The 13700-nt window shown below is 46.4% G+C and overlaps 1 protein-coding gene across 6 annotated transcripts in view; it reads left to right on the forward strand.

Annotated features, from left to right (window-relative positions):
• Positions 1 to 13700, forward strand: part of GRAMD1B (GRAM domain containing 1B) — a 246578-nt gene that overhangs the window by 97332 nt on the left and 135546 nt on the right. For 5 of the 6 annotated variants that reach the window (XM_047877602.1, XM_047877610.1, XM_047877609.1 and 2 more), the window contains exon 2: positions 11262 to 11339. In XM_047877602.1, the coding sequence (XP_047733558.1) occupies positions 11262 to 11339 (78 nt within the window). Of the gene's footprint in view, positions 1 to 1471; positions 1697 to 11261; positions 11340 to 13700 lie in introns of those variants that run through there. The other variant, XM_047877603.1, reaches the window with a different exon arrangement.

A 13700-nucleotide genomic window follows, 5' to 3' on the forward strand; every position in this document is an offset into this window, starting at 1 on the left:
GAAGTCGGTGGTTCCATGGAGGGAGGAGTTCCTTCTCTCCAGCATTTCCAAAAGTCTAATAGAAGCCGCATATGCTTTTTTTTTTTTTTTTTAAGTTTATGTATTTATTTTGAGAGTAGAGAGAAAGAGGCAGAGAGAGAATCCCAAGCAGGCCCTGTACTGTCAGCACAGAGCTGGTCGCGGGGCTCAAACTCACGGACCGTGAGATCATGACCTGAGCCCAAAGCAAGAGTCAGACGTTTAACCAACTCAGCCACCCAGGCACCCCTGCATTTTTTTGTAATAAGAGTGACCAAAGAGCGTTTGAACTGTGGTGTGAGCATGTTATTAGATGCTGACCTGAAGTTTTGAATGGTGGTTATGTATCTTTGATTAAAAACACACACGCAAGTTAAGTAGGAGGCAAATAGTGTTTGGTCATATCAGAAAGATATCTTTTAAAATATCATAATGGGGGGCGGTGCCTGGATGGCTTAGTCGGTTAAGTGGCCAATTTTTGCCACCATGATCTCCTGGTTTGTGAGTTCGAGCCCTGCATCGGGCTCTGGGCTGACAGTTCAGAGCCTGGAGCCTGCTTCAGATTCTGTGCCTCCCTCTCTCTGCCCCTCCCATGCTCGCACTCTGTCTTTCTCTCTCAAAAATAAATATTAAAAAAATAAAAAAATAAATAAGACAAAATATCATAGTTGGGGATATGGTTTAAAGGTTCTTGGTGTGGGGCTCTCTGTGAGTCCTGGGAGTGTCTCTGGACTTGCCCCTGTGAGAGGAAATTGGTAGAGAAAGGACTTGAACTTCTTGTTTTGAATAGTTTAGATGAAGGAACCAGGATCAAGATGATTGTCAAACATAAAGTTTTGCAGGGGGTGGGGGCGTGGGGGAGATGCCTGGCTAGCTCAGTTGGTAGGGCATGCGACTCCTGACTTTAGGGGCATGAGTTTGAGCCCCACGCTGGGTGTAGAGATTATTCAGAAAATAAAAATGAAATGTCTTGGGGTTATCTGTGGACAGAATGATTCTGGCTGGCATTGGCTTTGAGAAATCTACACATCTTCCTACCACTTAGTCCAGAAGGCTCTGGATTAAGAAGCAAAGGATGTCTTGGGGCGCCTGGGTGGCTCAGTCGGTTGAGCACCGGCTTCAGCTCAGGTCACGATCTCACGGTCCGTGAGTTCGAGCCCCGCGTCGGGCTCTGTGCTGACAGCTCAGAGCCTGGAGCCTGTTTCGGATTCTGTGTCTCCCTCTCTCTCTGACCCTCCCCCATTCATGCTCTATCTCTCTCTGTCTCAAAAATAAATAAACGTTAAAAAAAAAAAAAAGAAGCAAAGGATGTCTTAAAGGCTGGGAGGGGCACTGGGAGCTAGCTGAGAGGGTGGGGAGGCTGGCCAATGAGATGCCACTGCCTAGGGTCTCGACAACTTGTCAGAGACTTCAAGTTCTGGGAAGCATCTTGGTTGGTCACAGTTATCACTGATTAAAGGTTTACCACTAAGTGACCTGGTTAATGCCTCTGTGCTCTCTTACGAGGGCTTAAGATTTCACAGTGAAGGGGAAGTAGTGGTCAAGGCCAAGGAAGCTACCAGGGCGTGGGAACCAGAGAAGAGTGGTACGTTCCTTAAGAGTGCTTGAAGAGAGAGTTTAAGCGGACACGAGTTCGCTTGCCCCCTTTCTTCAGAAGCCATTTGAGGAATATAATGGGGTAAGTATAGTTCTTTTAATTGTGTGCGGGGAAGGGCCTAGAATTTCACTGTAGGTCAGGGAACCTTTACGCTTTGGAAAAAATATCTCAAAACAGGGCATAAGAGAACATGATGATTTTTTTTTCCCCCTCCTCATCTGACGCTTAAGTATCTGTATACTTGGGAGCCAAGGATTGGTGACATTTGAAACTCCTAGACAATTCTGAAAGAAAGAAACAAAAAAGTTGTAGCCTTGGGCTTCAAAATCTTTTTCTATTAACTTTTTCCCTCTGGTGTCTAATTGGAGAAGCACATTCTTTCCTACCTCCCCTCCAGTGGAGGCTCTGTCAGGCATGAAGCCAGTCATCAAAAGTTGGAGCATACCTTTGGCAGGGGGGTGGGGCAGAGGAGGGCAGGCCTTAGGAAGGTTTTCTTTTTTTTTTTTTTTAAATTTTTAACGTTTTTTTATTTTTAATTTTGAGACAGAGAGAGACAGAGCATGAATGGGGGAGGGGCAGAGAGAGAGGGAGACATATAATCTGAAACAGGCTCCAGGCTCTGAGCTGTCAGCACAGAGCTTGACGTGGGTGCTCGAACTCACAACTCGAACTCACGGACCGCGAGATCATGACCTGAGCTGAAGTCGGACGTTTAACCGACTGAGCCACCCAGGCGCCCCGAGGAAGGTTTTCTTAACAGTAGCTGCTTTCTTCGGAAGGCTCGCCTGTGTCTAATTCAAGTTGGTATCTCTAGAGCACCCATGCCTGGAATGTAGTCTGTTGGAAACTTCTTGAGGTCACAAACGATGCTTTACACACCGAATAAGGCCTAGGGTACTCTCAACACAGGCATCTGGGAATGCTGATGAACGTTTGGAAGTGTGTGGTCATCTGGAGAGAGAGTGTCATCTGTGCGGATTTGATAGTACTTACTCAGCAAAGTGTCTCTCTGGAGGGGCCAGGAGTGGTAAGTGGAAATGAAACATAAAATAGGATCTTTGCTCTTTAAAAAAAAATTTTTTTTTAACGTTTTATTTATTTTTGAAACAGGGAGAGACAGAGCATGAACAGGGGAGGGTCAGAGAGAGGGAGACACAGAATCCGAAACAGGCTCCAGGCTCTGCGCTGTCAGCACAGAGCCCAGTGTGGGGCTCGAACTCACGGACCGCGAGATCATGACCTGAGCCGAAGTCGGCTGCTTAACCGACTGAGCCACCCAGGCGCCCCGGATCTTTGCTCTTAAATAACTTTACAGTGTGGCAGAAGGCATAGGGAACTGAATCATTAATTACTGTATCCCAAGGAATATGCTAATTTTTATGGTAAAGGGTAAGATAGAGCGATGTAGGACCATAGTGTAGGCAGGGGCCACCAAGGAAGATTTCCCGAAGGTGGTGCTTTTGAAGGATAATGATAGCTGTAATAGTGAGTACCCAATGCCAGATCCCTTTCCAAGTATTCCATGGGTACTATTATTCACAACACCCCAATGAAGAAGATAACTATTGTCATCCCCATTTAACAGAGGTCAAAATTGAGTAGGTAGAAGAGTGAAGACTGGAACCCCAGCAGTCCCAAACTAGAGCCCTCAGGCTTAATCCAGGATGGGGTGAGTGGAGGAAAGGCTATACCAGGCCCTGGGGGAAGTGCCTGAACCTGGGACAGGGAGGATCACTGGAGGGGGTGTGGGCCATGTGGGAGCTGGAAGATAGATAGCAGTTAGCTTATTAGGGTTTTAATTGCTAAACTAAGGAGTTTGAACTTGGCTCAAGAAATTATGGGAAGTCTGCAGGACTTTTAAGCCTAAAGAGACAGGATCGAATCTGCATTTCAGGAGGGCCATCAAGTGTCCAGGATAGACTGGAGTGGGGCCAGATTGGCAACAGGAAAAGCAGTTGGGAGCCTGTTAAAGTAATCCCTGCGAGGAGTGATGAGAGCTTGGCCTAAGGCAATGGCCAAAGGAGTGATGAATGGAGGCCTGGACTGACTTGAGGGATACAAGGAGGTAGAATCTACAGCCCTTGCCGTTAAATCCAGATGGAGGTGCCTGTCTAGTGTTAAGAAACATGAACCAAAGCTTGAAAATCTAATTGGCTTTATTAATCCAGTCATGAATCAAGCAGCCTTCTATCTAGCAAGTAGAGGGAGCTCTGAGGAACTTTCTGTAGGAAGGAGGGCGAGGTAAAACATTAGCAAAAGAAAAGAAAGGATTATTTGAGGCAAGGTCACCTTCCCTTAGGGGAAAGGGGAGGGAGTCTTCTTATCATGCAGATTTTGTGCAGATTTTGGCACTTGGAGAGGTCCAGGTGACAGATTACCTCGCTGGTGCAGACCAGAGAATTTCTGACTGAGCCCTTAGGACTCCAGACTCCATTTCCGGGGGAGGTTGGAACTTGGCCTGTGTGACGCCATTTTGGACCTGTGGTTTTTTTTTCTTTTTCACACTAGTTTGAATGAATCCTTGTGGAATGCAAGGGAAAGAAAAAAAGATGGTGCATTCAGGATTGGCCGTGTTCAGTTTGAGATTCATGTTGGACTCCAGAGAGTTCAGTACCCATGCAAATGAATGACAATAAGTGTTCGTGACAGTTCTTGGGTGCTTTATTCTTTGTGGAAGCCTTCTGTTTAGCACTTTATATTAGTTAACTTGCTCCATCCTCAAACCAGTTGTATGGAGTTACATCTTAACAGGTGAGGTGATAGGAATGTAGAGAGAAATAGGCGGGTCTCAGTGACTCTGATGAGAAGTGACAGAGCTGGAGCTCAGATCCTGGGTTTGATTGGGGAACCTCCGTGCTGTCTAATAAAGCTTTCTGCAATGATGGACCTGTTCTATGTCTGCACTATCTAATACAGAAGCACATGGCCACGTGTAGTTGTTGAGTACTTGAAATATAACTAGTATGACTAAGGAACTCAATTTTTAATGAATGTAGATTTAAATAGCCACACGTGACTAGAGACGGCTCAGTCCTCTGCCCTGCTGTCTCTGGGAATCATCAGTATATCCATCATAACTGAAAGTTTGGTGTGGATACGATTCCCCAGAGAGGTATTGTGGTGGATTCTTCTGTGGGTCACAGGCCTATCTGAGAATCGGTGGGAGCTATAAATCATCCCCCATGAATGTATAATATTATTGCACAGTATTTTGGTAATAACAGGTTCACAAAACTCAGGGTCCCCTGGCATAAAGCTGGGAGAGGAAGGAACCCAAACAGAATGTAAACTCATTGAGAATGGGGATCTCATCTGTTTTCTACTCTACACTCGGGATCGAGATTGCCAAACAATGCCTGCTACAGTTGGTATTTGATAATTTATTAAACGAGTGGCTGAAACAGAAACTAAGAGTCCATGAAGCTCCCGAAAAAAGAAGAGAAAAGCAAAAGTAGGACAAAACCCAAGAACCAGGAGAGGGTGGTACCATACGAGGCAGAAGGGTGAAGTTTGAAGAATGGGAACAATAGTGCAGACCTGCCTGGGTAGTCAAATAAGATTAGGACATAACAGCTGTCATTGGCCTGGCAGTAATGGAGGTCCTGGTGGATGAAAGCATGGAAGGGTGGGGGTGCTGTCCAGATTTAGTGGACTAATCCACGAGGCAAAGGTGAGGAAGTAGAGGCAGTGAGCGTGGAGTCCACTGCGTTCTCCATCTAGGTTGCCCATCAGAATCACTGGGAAGCACTTGAAAGATACACATTCCTCTGGGTTCCTGGCTGGCTCAGCCAGAAGAGCGTGCAACTCAATCTGGGAGTCATGAGTTCGAGCCCCATATTGGGTGTAGAGAATATTAAAAAATAAATAAAGATAAATTTAAAAAACCCCACACATTCCTGGACGTGTTCAGACTCTAACCTGGCAAGTTTGGAGAAGGGCCAAGGAATGAGTTGTAATGAGTTGAAAGATATTTAGCTAAATTCTGTATCCCTGAATCTTTGACCATCCACCCCACCCAGCTGCGAATTTCCATGGGAGCCATTACACAGATCCCTTCCTGCTAACTTTGTGGACAAATTGTCAGTCTTCACGCAGAGTGTGTTATTTTCTTTATTTTTTTTAAATTTTTTTTAACATTTATTTATTTTTGAGACAGAGAGCATGAACAGGGGAGGGTCAGAGAAAGAGGGAGACACAGAATCCGATACAGGCTCCAGGCTCCGAGCTGTCAGCACAGAGCCCGACGTGGGGCTCGAACCCACGGACCGCGAGATCATGACCTGAGCCGAAGTCGGACGCTTAACCGACTGAGCCACCCAGGCGCCCCCAGTGTGTTATTTTCTAAGTAATTTTTGAGAACATTCAGGTATGCTGTGTAAGAAGCTGGCAGTCATTGGCAGTGCCCCAAATCACATCTGTTTACTTATTTTCTATTATTAGACTTGCCCGTATTCATTTGCCAAATGACAGACTATTCCCCTGCATTCTCTACTTCTTTGCCACCTGCTTTTCTTCCCCCGTGCACCTTTCCTACTCACACCAAAATGGAAAATGCCAGAGCCATTACACAGGTGAATAGAATTCAGCATGAAAATGCAGCCTTCTCTTTTGTCAGGTGACCCTACTTTTCAGGTCAGTGGCTCTCAAAAGTTTGACCATCAGTGTCTTTCTTCCTCTCTTCCTCCTATGCATTGGATGCTTCAAAAAATTTACCTGCCAAACTAACTGAATATTGAATACAGTTGACGTCCACCATTGACGGTACACCCACCAAAGCTCAGATACTGCCCTAGACACTTTTTGTATACATGATTTCTCCTGTGTCTAATCCTCACTGCAATCATTTAAGGTATGTGGTATACCCACATCTGACACTTAGAAAAGTTAAATAACTTACCCAATGTCGTCCTGCTAAGTGGCAAAGTCAGGACTAGAACTTGTGTCCCGCTGACTCTAAATCCTGAACTCAGATATTGTGATTGGATGACTCACCGCTTAATCTTCAACACCATTCTCTAATTTGGGGGGAAATAGGCTAAAAGAGGGTAAGGGACTTGGCCAAAGCAGAGGGCCAATAAAGCCAGGGCAAACCTAGGTTGGTCTTTCTCTGTGCTCTTCCTACTACATCCACTGCCGAAAATAATTTCTCTCCCCATATCAAAGACATATATCAATCAAAGCCACTCTGAGTCTTGAAGCTTCCAGTTAGCATGAGGTAACACTCTAGATTGCTCTGGTTACAGCCGAAAGCAAAGAAATTTGATAAATAGACTGTACAGCCATAGTGTGGGTAAATGGATGGTTTCCATTAGGCTCTGGAAATAACAGCTTGCCCCTCCCTGTACCTGCTTGGAATCCCCCCCAGTCTCTCAAAACCCACTCTGGGCTTAGGAGGCCATGACCCCTTTAGTATTGTCTGGGAGAGAAAGCTGTTTTGCATATGAAGCACCCACTCAGGAAAGATGGCAAATTGAGTCTCCCTATCAGGGAAGCTGTACTTTCCAGAGGGCAAAAGGACACCTTCCTGGTGGCTTGTGGGTTTAGCCTGTGCTTTCTGCAGGTGTTCTGGGTTGGGGGAGGGAGGAAGGGAGATCAGTGGAATCATGGGATTTACCCAGCCTGCACCGCGGAGCTTCCTGGCCATTGTCTATGATCTTCTCTCTTTTGAGGTGTGCTTTGGCTCAGATTACAACGTATTTTTCCCAGCTTGTGCTAATGTTACTGGTTTGATATGACCTTCGAGGATAAGCTCCAAGCACTAGTTTGCTGGTGGAGAATAAAAGCAGGATTACGGATCTGATTTGTTTCAGCTGGTGTCCCTTCGGAATATTCTGGAATTTAAAGAAGCCGCTTCCTCACCTGATTTAGTAACACACTCTAGTGTTTCAAAATTTAATTTATACAGTGGTTTTCATCTAAAGCTTGAATTTACAACAGGAGGGATTTACTTCTTTAGCCGTCTTGGGGGAATAGCAAACAGTTGCCTGTACAAATTTCTTTCCTTTCCATGGTAAGCCTATATTCAGTCACCTAGAGCCTAGATCCAAATCTTTGTTCAGAGTTGGTTGTTTTTGTTTTTGTTTTTGTTTTTTTAAGGTTTTCTAACATTTTTATCTGTTAGTGCCCCCTGCTGGACTTCTTCCAAGTTCTTCTTCACTTTAAGCTGTAGAGCCCAGATGGGGCACTCAGTGTCACCAAGGCCTTCCCTTAAAATGGAGAGGTTGGGGATGTGGCCCTTGACCTCTGGCATTCCATAACTCCGGAAACACCCTACTCTGGTGGTCGCTTTTTCCGTGACCTCAGGATACTGATAGATTTCATTCAGGGAGCAAGATGAGCTGCCCCTCTTCCAGGAGCTCTGTTTTCATTGGAATCAGGTTCATTTAAGAGAAGAATGGAAAGAGTTTATGTGAGAGGGTGAGGCAACATCTCAATCTCTGGAGATTCTGCCCAACAATATTATTTCATGGGGATTGAGCGGAGGAGTGCTTGGCATCCATCTCACTTACTTAAGACTGTCGAAAAACGAGTTCCAAGAACGAACAGGAGGAGACAGGACTAGTCCCCTCCTGGGAGCTGTAAAGGAGGAAGCACCCTGTGCACCCTGTGGCTGCCGCCGCCATGGATTTATGTGCAGTCCCTCCTGTTCAGCGTCCACCTGTCTGACGTGGTCCCCGCCTGCCCCCAACAGAAGTGTCTGCCATTTGCCCTTCGTCCATCTTTGTAGAGTGGCCACACCGCAGTGCATGGTGACTATCTGTGCCTCTGTGTCCTTGTCTCCTAGCACAGTGCCTGGTACATGATAAGTGTGTGGTAAATGGAACGGAAATAGAATGTCCTTCTCTTCAGTTCTGTCTGTCCTGGATCTATCTGAATTTCAAGTGTCCGCGCTGAAACCCTTGTCATCCAGCCACTCCTTCTCTTCCTGGCCCCAAGTAGTTTATGTTTCTGTAGCATTTAGTGTTTACTTCCAAGAGTTACGATGTTTGCTTTGAAAGGTAGTTGCTTACGTCGACTCTTACGTTCCAGATTCTAAACACCTTGAGAGCAGGATCCTTAACCCGATTGATGTCTTCGTTGTCCGTGACCCACAAAACGATGCCTTAACACATAATAATAATAGCAGTTATGTACAGCATTTAACGTGCGCCAGGCACTCACTGTTCCCCATACTTCACATATGTTCATTCTTCAATCTTCGCAACAGCTTTATGGGATAAGAACTATCATCAACGTCTATCTCCGTTTTGTAGGTAAGGAGAATGACATTAGGTAATTTGCTCAGGGTCATATAACTAGGAAGCGAGGAGCTTGGATTCCGTCCCCGGCAGCATATTCCAGAGTCTAGACCTTCATCGCTGCCTTGATGCCGCCTCTTGTCGGCACATGTGCACATGGAGGCCGTTTACGTCAATACTTGTCTAGCGCGTGTAGGTTATTTCTTGGTTATTTAGAACCAACAAACAGGTTGAAGGTGATCCATTGTCGCTTTCGTCTCCACCGTCCGAACTGCTTCCTGAGCCACGGCAAGGCCAAGAGGGGGCACCAGAATGTTGGTTCTAGTTTGAATTTCAGAAGCGTTGGATGGATGAAGTTCTGACTTCAAAGGCAACAGTGCCATCTAGTGAGACAGCTTGCTAATAACAGCTCTGAATCCTTTTTCTGACACCCCGGTACATCATCCTTTCATTCTGGGAGCCCCAGTATTAGCTTAACTTTAAGTTTTGATTGCCAGAGAGCGGGTAGGGTGAGAAGGAAGACTAGCTTAAATGGAGCCAAGCACAGTCTCTTCCTTGAAGAGGCTGCGATGCTGATCGTGGTCCTTTGGGTTGGTTGAGCCCCATTGGCTGTTAGTGCCCAACACTGGGCTCCAGACCCCCTCCCTTCTGCTTCTCCTCCCGTGTGCTGCCAGTGGTATAGGCTGGTATTCCTCTCTTAATCCTTGCCTTTGGAGCTGTCTGCTCTGTTGCGACCATCTGTGAGTTGCCTGCTGGAGTACAGACCACATTCCAGGTTACGTAGGAGACGGTACGTGATGCATTATAGCAAGTTAGTCCCAATGTAAGAAATCCCACGGTCAACAACATTATAGCACAGTTTTGCGATGAGGAGTTTTTAACAGGCAAGTCTCTGAGACCTTGGGAAGGGGGTGTGATGAGTAGCCACTCCACAGTGAACAAGTAAGTGGCAAAAAAGTGCTAGGTGTAGAGTAAATGAGAGAGGAAAGGCTGGTATACACACTTCAGTTCTGCCAGGCAAGTGGAGGCTCTGTGTTTGGTGCTGTTTTGATTTCTAGGGGGTGTATGTGTTTGAAAACTTGTTATCAATTGCTTCTAAGTTCATTTACTTCTTGTTGAAAGAATGGAATATAAGAGCATGGTTATAACTTCCCTCACACACACACATAAAATTATGTGCTTCTTTGGTTGGGAGTGAACAAGCCCTTACCCTACAAGACTGTTCAGAGGCTCAGCGTCCTGGGGATCTAGTGGAAGGAATATGCTCTGTGGAGATCAATTAATTTTTCAGTGGTGAGCAATCCATCAGAACAAGAAAACAATTTTGGTTATACTGGAGCCTGAGTTATAGCGACATTTATGGTAATAGGAATTTACCATTAATAAAATCAATGCAAAGCACAGGGTTTGCTAATTTTTTTGGTTAGGGGACAGATAAAATATTTTAGGTTTTGTGGGTCTAATGAGCTCACTGCATAACTTACAGTGGTGCCTTAACTATTCAGTTTGCCATTGTAGGTAAACAGCAGCCATAGATAATATGTAAATGAACAGGTATGGCTGTGTGCCAATAAAACTTTATTAATGATTATGAAATTTGAATTTCATATAATCATCATGTGTCATGAAATAGTATTCTTGTTTTGAGTTTCCCCCCCCAATCATTTTTTTTTTTAAACACCATTCTCAAGGGACCGTAAAAGAAAAAAACAACAGGCAACTTCAGATTTGGCCTGGGGGGTGGGGGTGGGGGGCTGTAGTTTATGGACTGCTGATCAGATGTTTGGATTAGCTAAAAAAAATAAAAATTATTTGTTCATATGTTCAGTTAGTGTCATAAGATGTCTGAACAGCTTTTCTCTCTCAAGTGAAATGAAAGGTGGCCGAGTTCCATCTACTATAACTTCAGCGTAAGCATTTTAAAGAGCTCTGTGAACTTGAATCATCTTGGGCTGGGGTGGAGGGACTCTGCCCTCTAATCCCTCCTTGGCCTTCCCAGGAGGAAGAGAAGCAGGCCTGGTGACCCCTGCCCCCATCAGGTCTTTCTCCCTACTGGAACTCTCCCCCCCCCCCCCCCCCCCCCCCGACATATGGATTAAGAAGCCCACGTCTAAAAAGTACTGGAGGGATTTGCTCACTGAGATTAGGTCCCCAAGGAAGAATAAGGCAACAGGTCGAGATTTTCCACTTCTGCCTCAAATGAGCTGGGTGGAGTTTGCATTACATTTGTATCCTTTCTCCTGTCTATTGCCTGTCAGTACACTCTCTGTGTACAGAGTTAGTTACATGGGGGAACTTGTGTCTTTAAAATTTTGTAACCCCGTTTCTTTGTCAAGCTGTGGAGTTGAGCTGACCTCCCCCAGGGTTGAGAAAGAAGTTAACGGCTCACATCCTGTGTCTTTCTGCAGCAGCCAGCAGAGTAGCCAGCAGAGCAGCCACGACGATGATTCCAGCAGGTTCCTGAGTCCTCGAGCACGGGAAGAAAGGTAAGGCCAAGAGTGGGGGGAGCGGTGGGCTGAAATGTTTGCGCATGATCGTCCTTCCGGTGCCTGGAGAACCGTGGGCAAAGGCAGGGTGGGAGGAGGCTTCCAGACGTCTGTGCTCAGACTGGCCGGGAAGACAGGACATTCGTCCGGGAAGTGAGAGGGTATAGCACCAAGGGACTGGCTCTAAAGGCTTTTGGTGTTCGGCAAGGAGCAACGCCAGTAGGTGGCCAATCAGAGATCCCGGGAGGACCTCAGCGTGGACTTGGCTTGAGGCACATCTTAGCGGCTGGGTTGCCGGGTGGATGGTGCCTGAAGAAGAGCCGCGTGGCCTGGCATGCCGTGTGTGGCATTGGGGGCGGCAGAGCACCGGGGTAAGGGTGGACTGTGATGTCAGAGGTGAATGAGGGTGGATAGGCAGGGGGCAGGGAGGGGGGAGAGGCTCTTGGGGTCTGACTCGTTAAACCCTGAGGATGGGAGCACCAGCCGGCATCTACCAGTCGTCCCGTAGTGCCCGTGCGCGGCGGACAGGGGTCCGCTGTAGCGGGTGAAACTGTGCCAGGGCACGTTGACCGCACTGATGCTGACGAGAGGGGGGTTTCAGTTGGCATGCCGCGGGGCTCTGCTTTTGGTCCAGCTCTGGTTTTTGTCAACAAACTGAATGAGAAAGGAGAAGGTACTTCTATGTCATTTATCAGACTTCTGGCAGACAGTCAGCTGAGAGGGAAGAGAGAGAAGACCAAGGATGACAGGCTCAGGGTTTAGTATTTCAGATGGAACCGTGGGCGCCAATGACAAGATTTTTTTTGAAGGAAATGTGCCATTATATTTATATTATGTGCTTATAAATCTATAGTAGAATAGTTTTTTTTTTTTTAAGTTTATTTATTTTGAGAGAGAGAGAGAGAGAGAGAGCAAGCAGGGAAGGGGCAGAGAACGAGGTATCCCAAGCAGGCTCTGTACTGTCACTGAGCCCTCAAGAACCATGAAAATCATGGCCTGAGCTGAAGTCAAGAGTCGGGCGCTTAACCGATTGAGCCGCCCAGGTGCCCCTAGGGTAGTTGCTTACCTATAGGATTGCCACAGGGAGCCTACCTTGACAGGATTTCATGTGAAGAAGAACCTGGGGGTTTTATCTACCAGCAAAATTACGAACCAATAGGATGACACAGGGACCAGATGATCTTTGAAAGTCCGAATTCATTCATGGAAGTGTGGAGCATGGATTAGAAAGAGAAAAAGATCTTCCTGGTCTGTACTGGTTTGACCATATCTGGTGTATCGTGTCTAGTTCTTTGGAAATACATGTATTGATACATTAAGAATCTGGAAGGAAGGATCGCGATGACAACATAGTATGATAAGGACCAGTTGAAGGAAAATGGCTTAGCCTGGAAAAGAGAAGGGTTTCAGTGACTCTAACAACTGCCCTTTAAATACTTGGAAGCCTAAGAAATAGAGCTAGAGCGGGAGAGGTCATAGCGAGAAGCATTTCAGCTCTGGGTAAGGAAGAATTCTGTGGTTACAGCTGGACTGTAACGGTATAGGCCTTGCAGAGACGCGTACTATCCCCTCAATAGAAGTGTTCAAGCTACAGCTCGTAGTGGATCAAAAGGGGACTGTCTCCTGGGGAGAGGGTGGGGCCTTGCTAATCCTTTCATAGATCTCTTTGCATTATAAAGTTGTATGGGTTCTGCCCTAGTCCTCAAGTATCAGTTTAGCTCATCAATTCAAACTGAGGGGATAGGAGGCAGGGGGCCCCCAGGGGTAAAGACTAATCAATCTTGTTAAGATGCTTCCTCAGTTGCCATCTGATGGCAGTTCCCTCTGTCTCTCCAGTGGCCCATACACTCTCTTGTCAGTGATTTCTGGGTTTCATCAACCATACTCTCAAAATTAACAAAAAATTAAAAAATTTACAAAAAGGGGGCTGTGGGGGCACCTGGGTGGCTCAGTCGGTTAGGCGACCGACTTGGGCTCAGGTCATGATCTCGCGGTTTGTGAGTTCGAGCCCCATCTCAGGCTCTGTGCTGACAGCTGAGAGCCTGGAGCCTGCTTCAGATTCTGTCTCCCTCTCTCTCTACCCCTTCCCTGCTCACGCTCTGTGTCTCTCTGTCTCTCAATAATAAATAAATGTTAAAGAAAAAAAAATTTGAAAAAGGGGGCCGTGGAGTCCCCCTGGCTCAACTCCCTTCCCTTGTGCTTGGACATCGCACATCTCCTGAAGTGTCCCGACCCGTCCTGGGAGAGAGGAATAGGCCGTGAGTTGCAGGCTCTAAAACGTTTCTCCCGAGGCAAACTTCATCTCTTAACTCCAGGACATGACTACCTGAGCATTAGAGAGAGCTCTGTCTTTCGTTTGCT

Source organism: Prionailurus viverrinus, chromosome D1, assembly GCF_022837055.1.
Source record: "Prionailurus viverrinus isolate Anna chromosome D1, UM_Priviv_1.0, whole genome shotgun sequence".
NCBI lineage: Eukaryota > Metazoa > Chordata > Mammalia > Carnivora > Felidae > Prionailurus > Prionailurus viverrinus.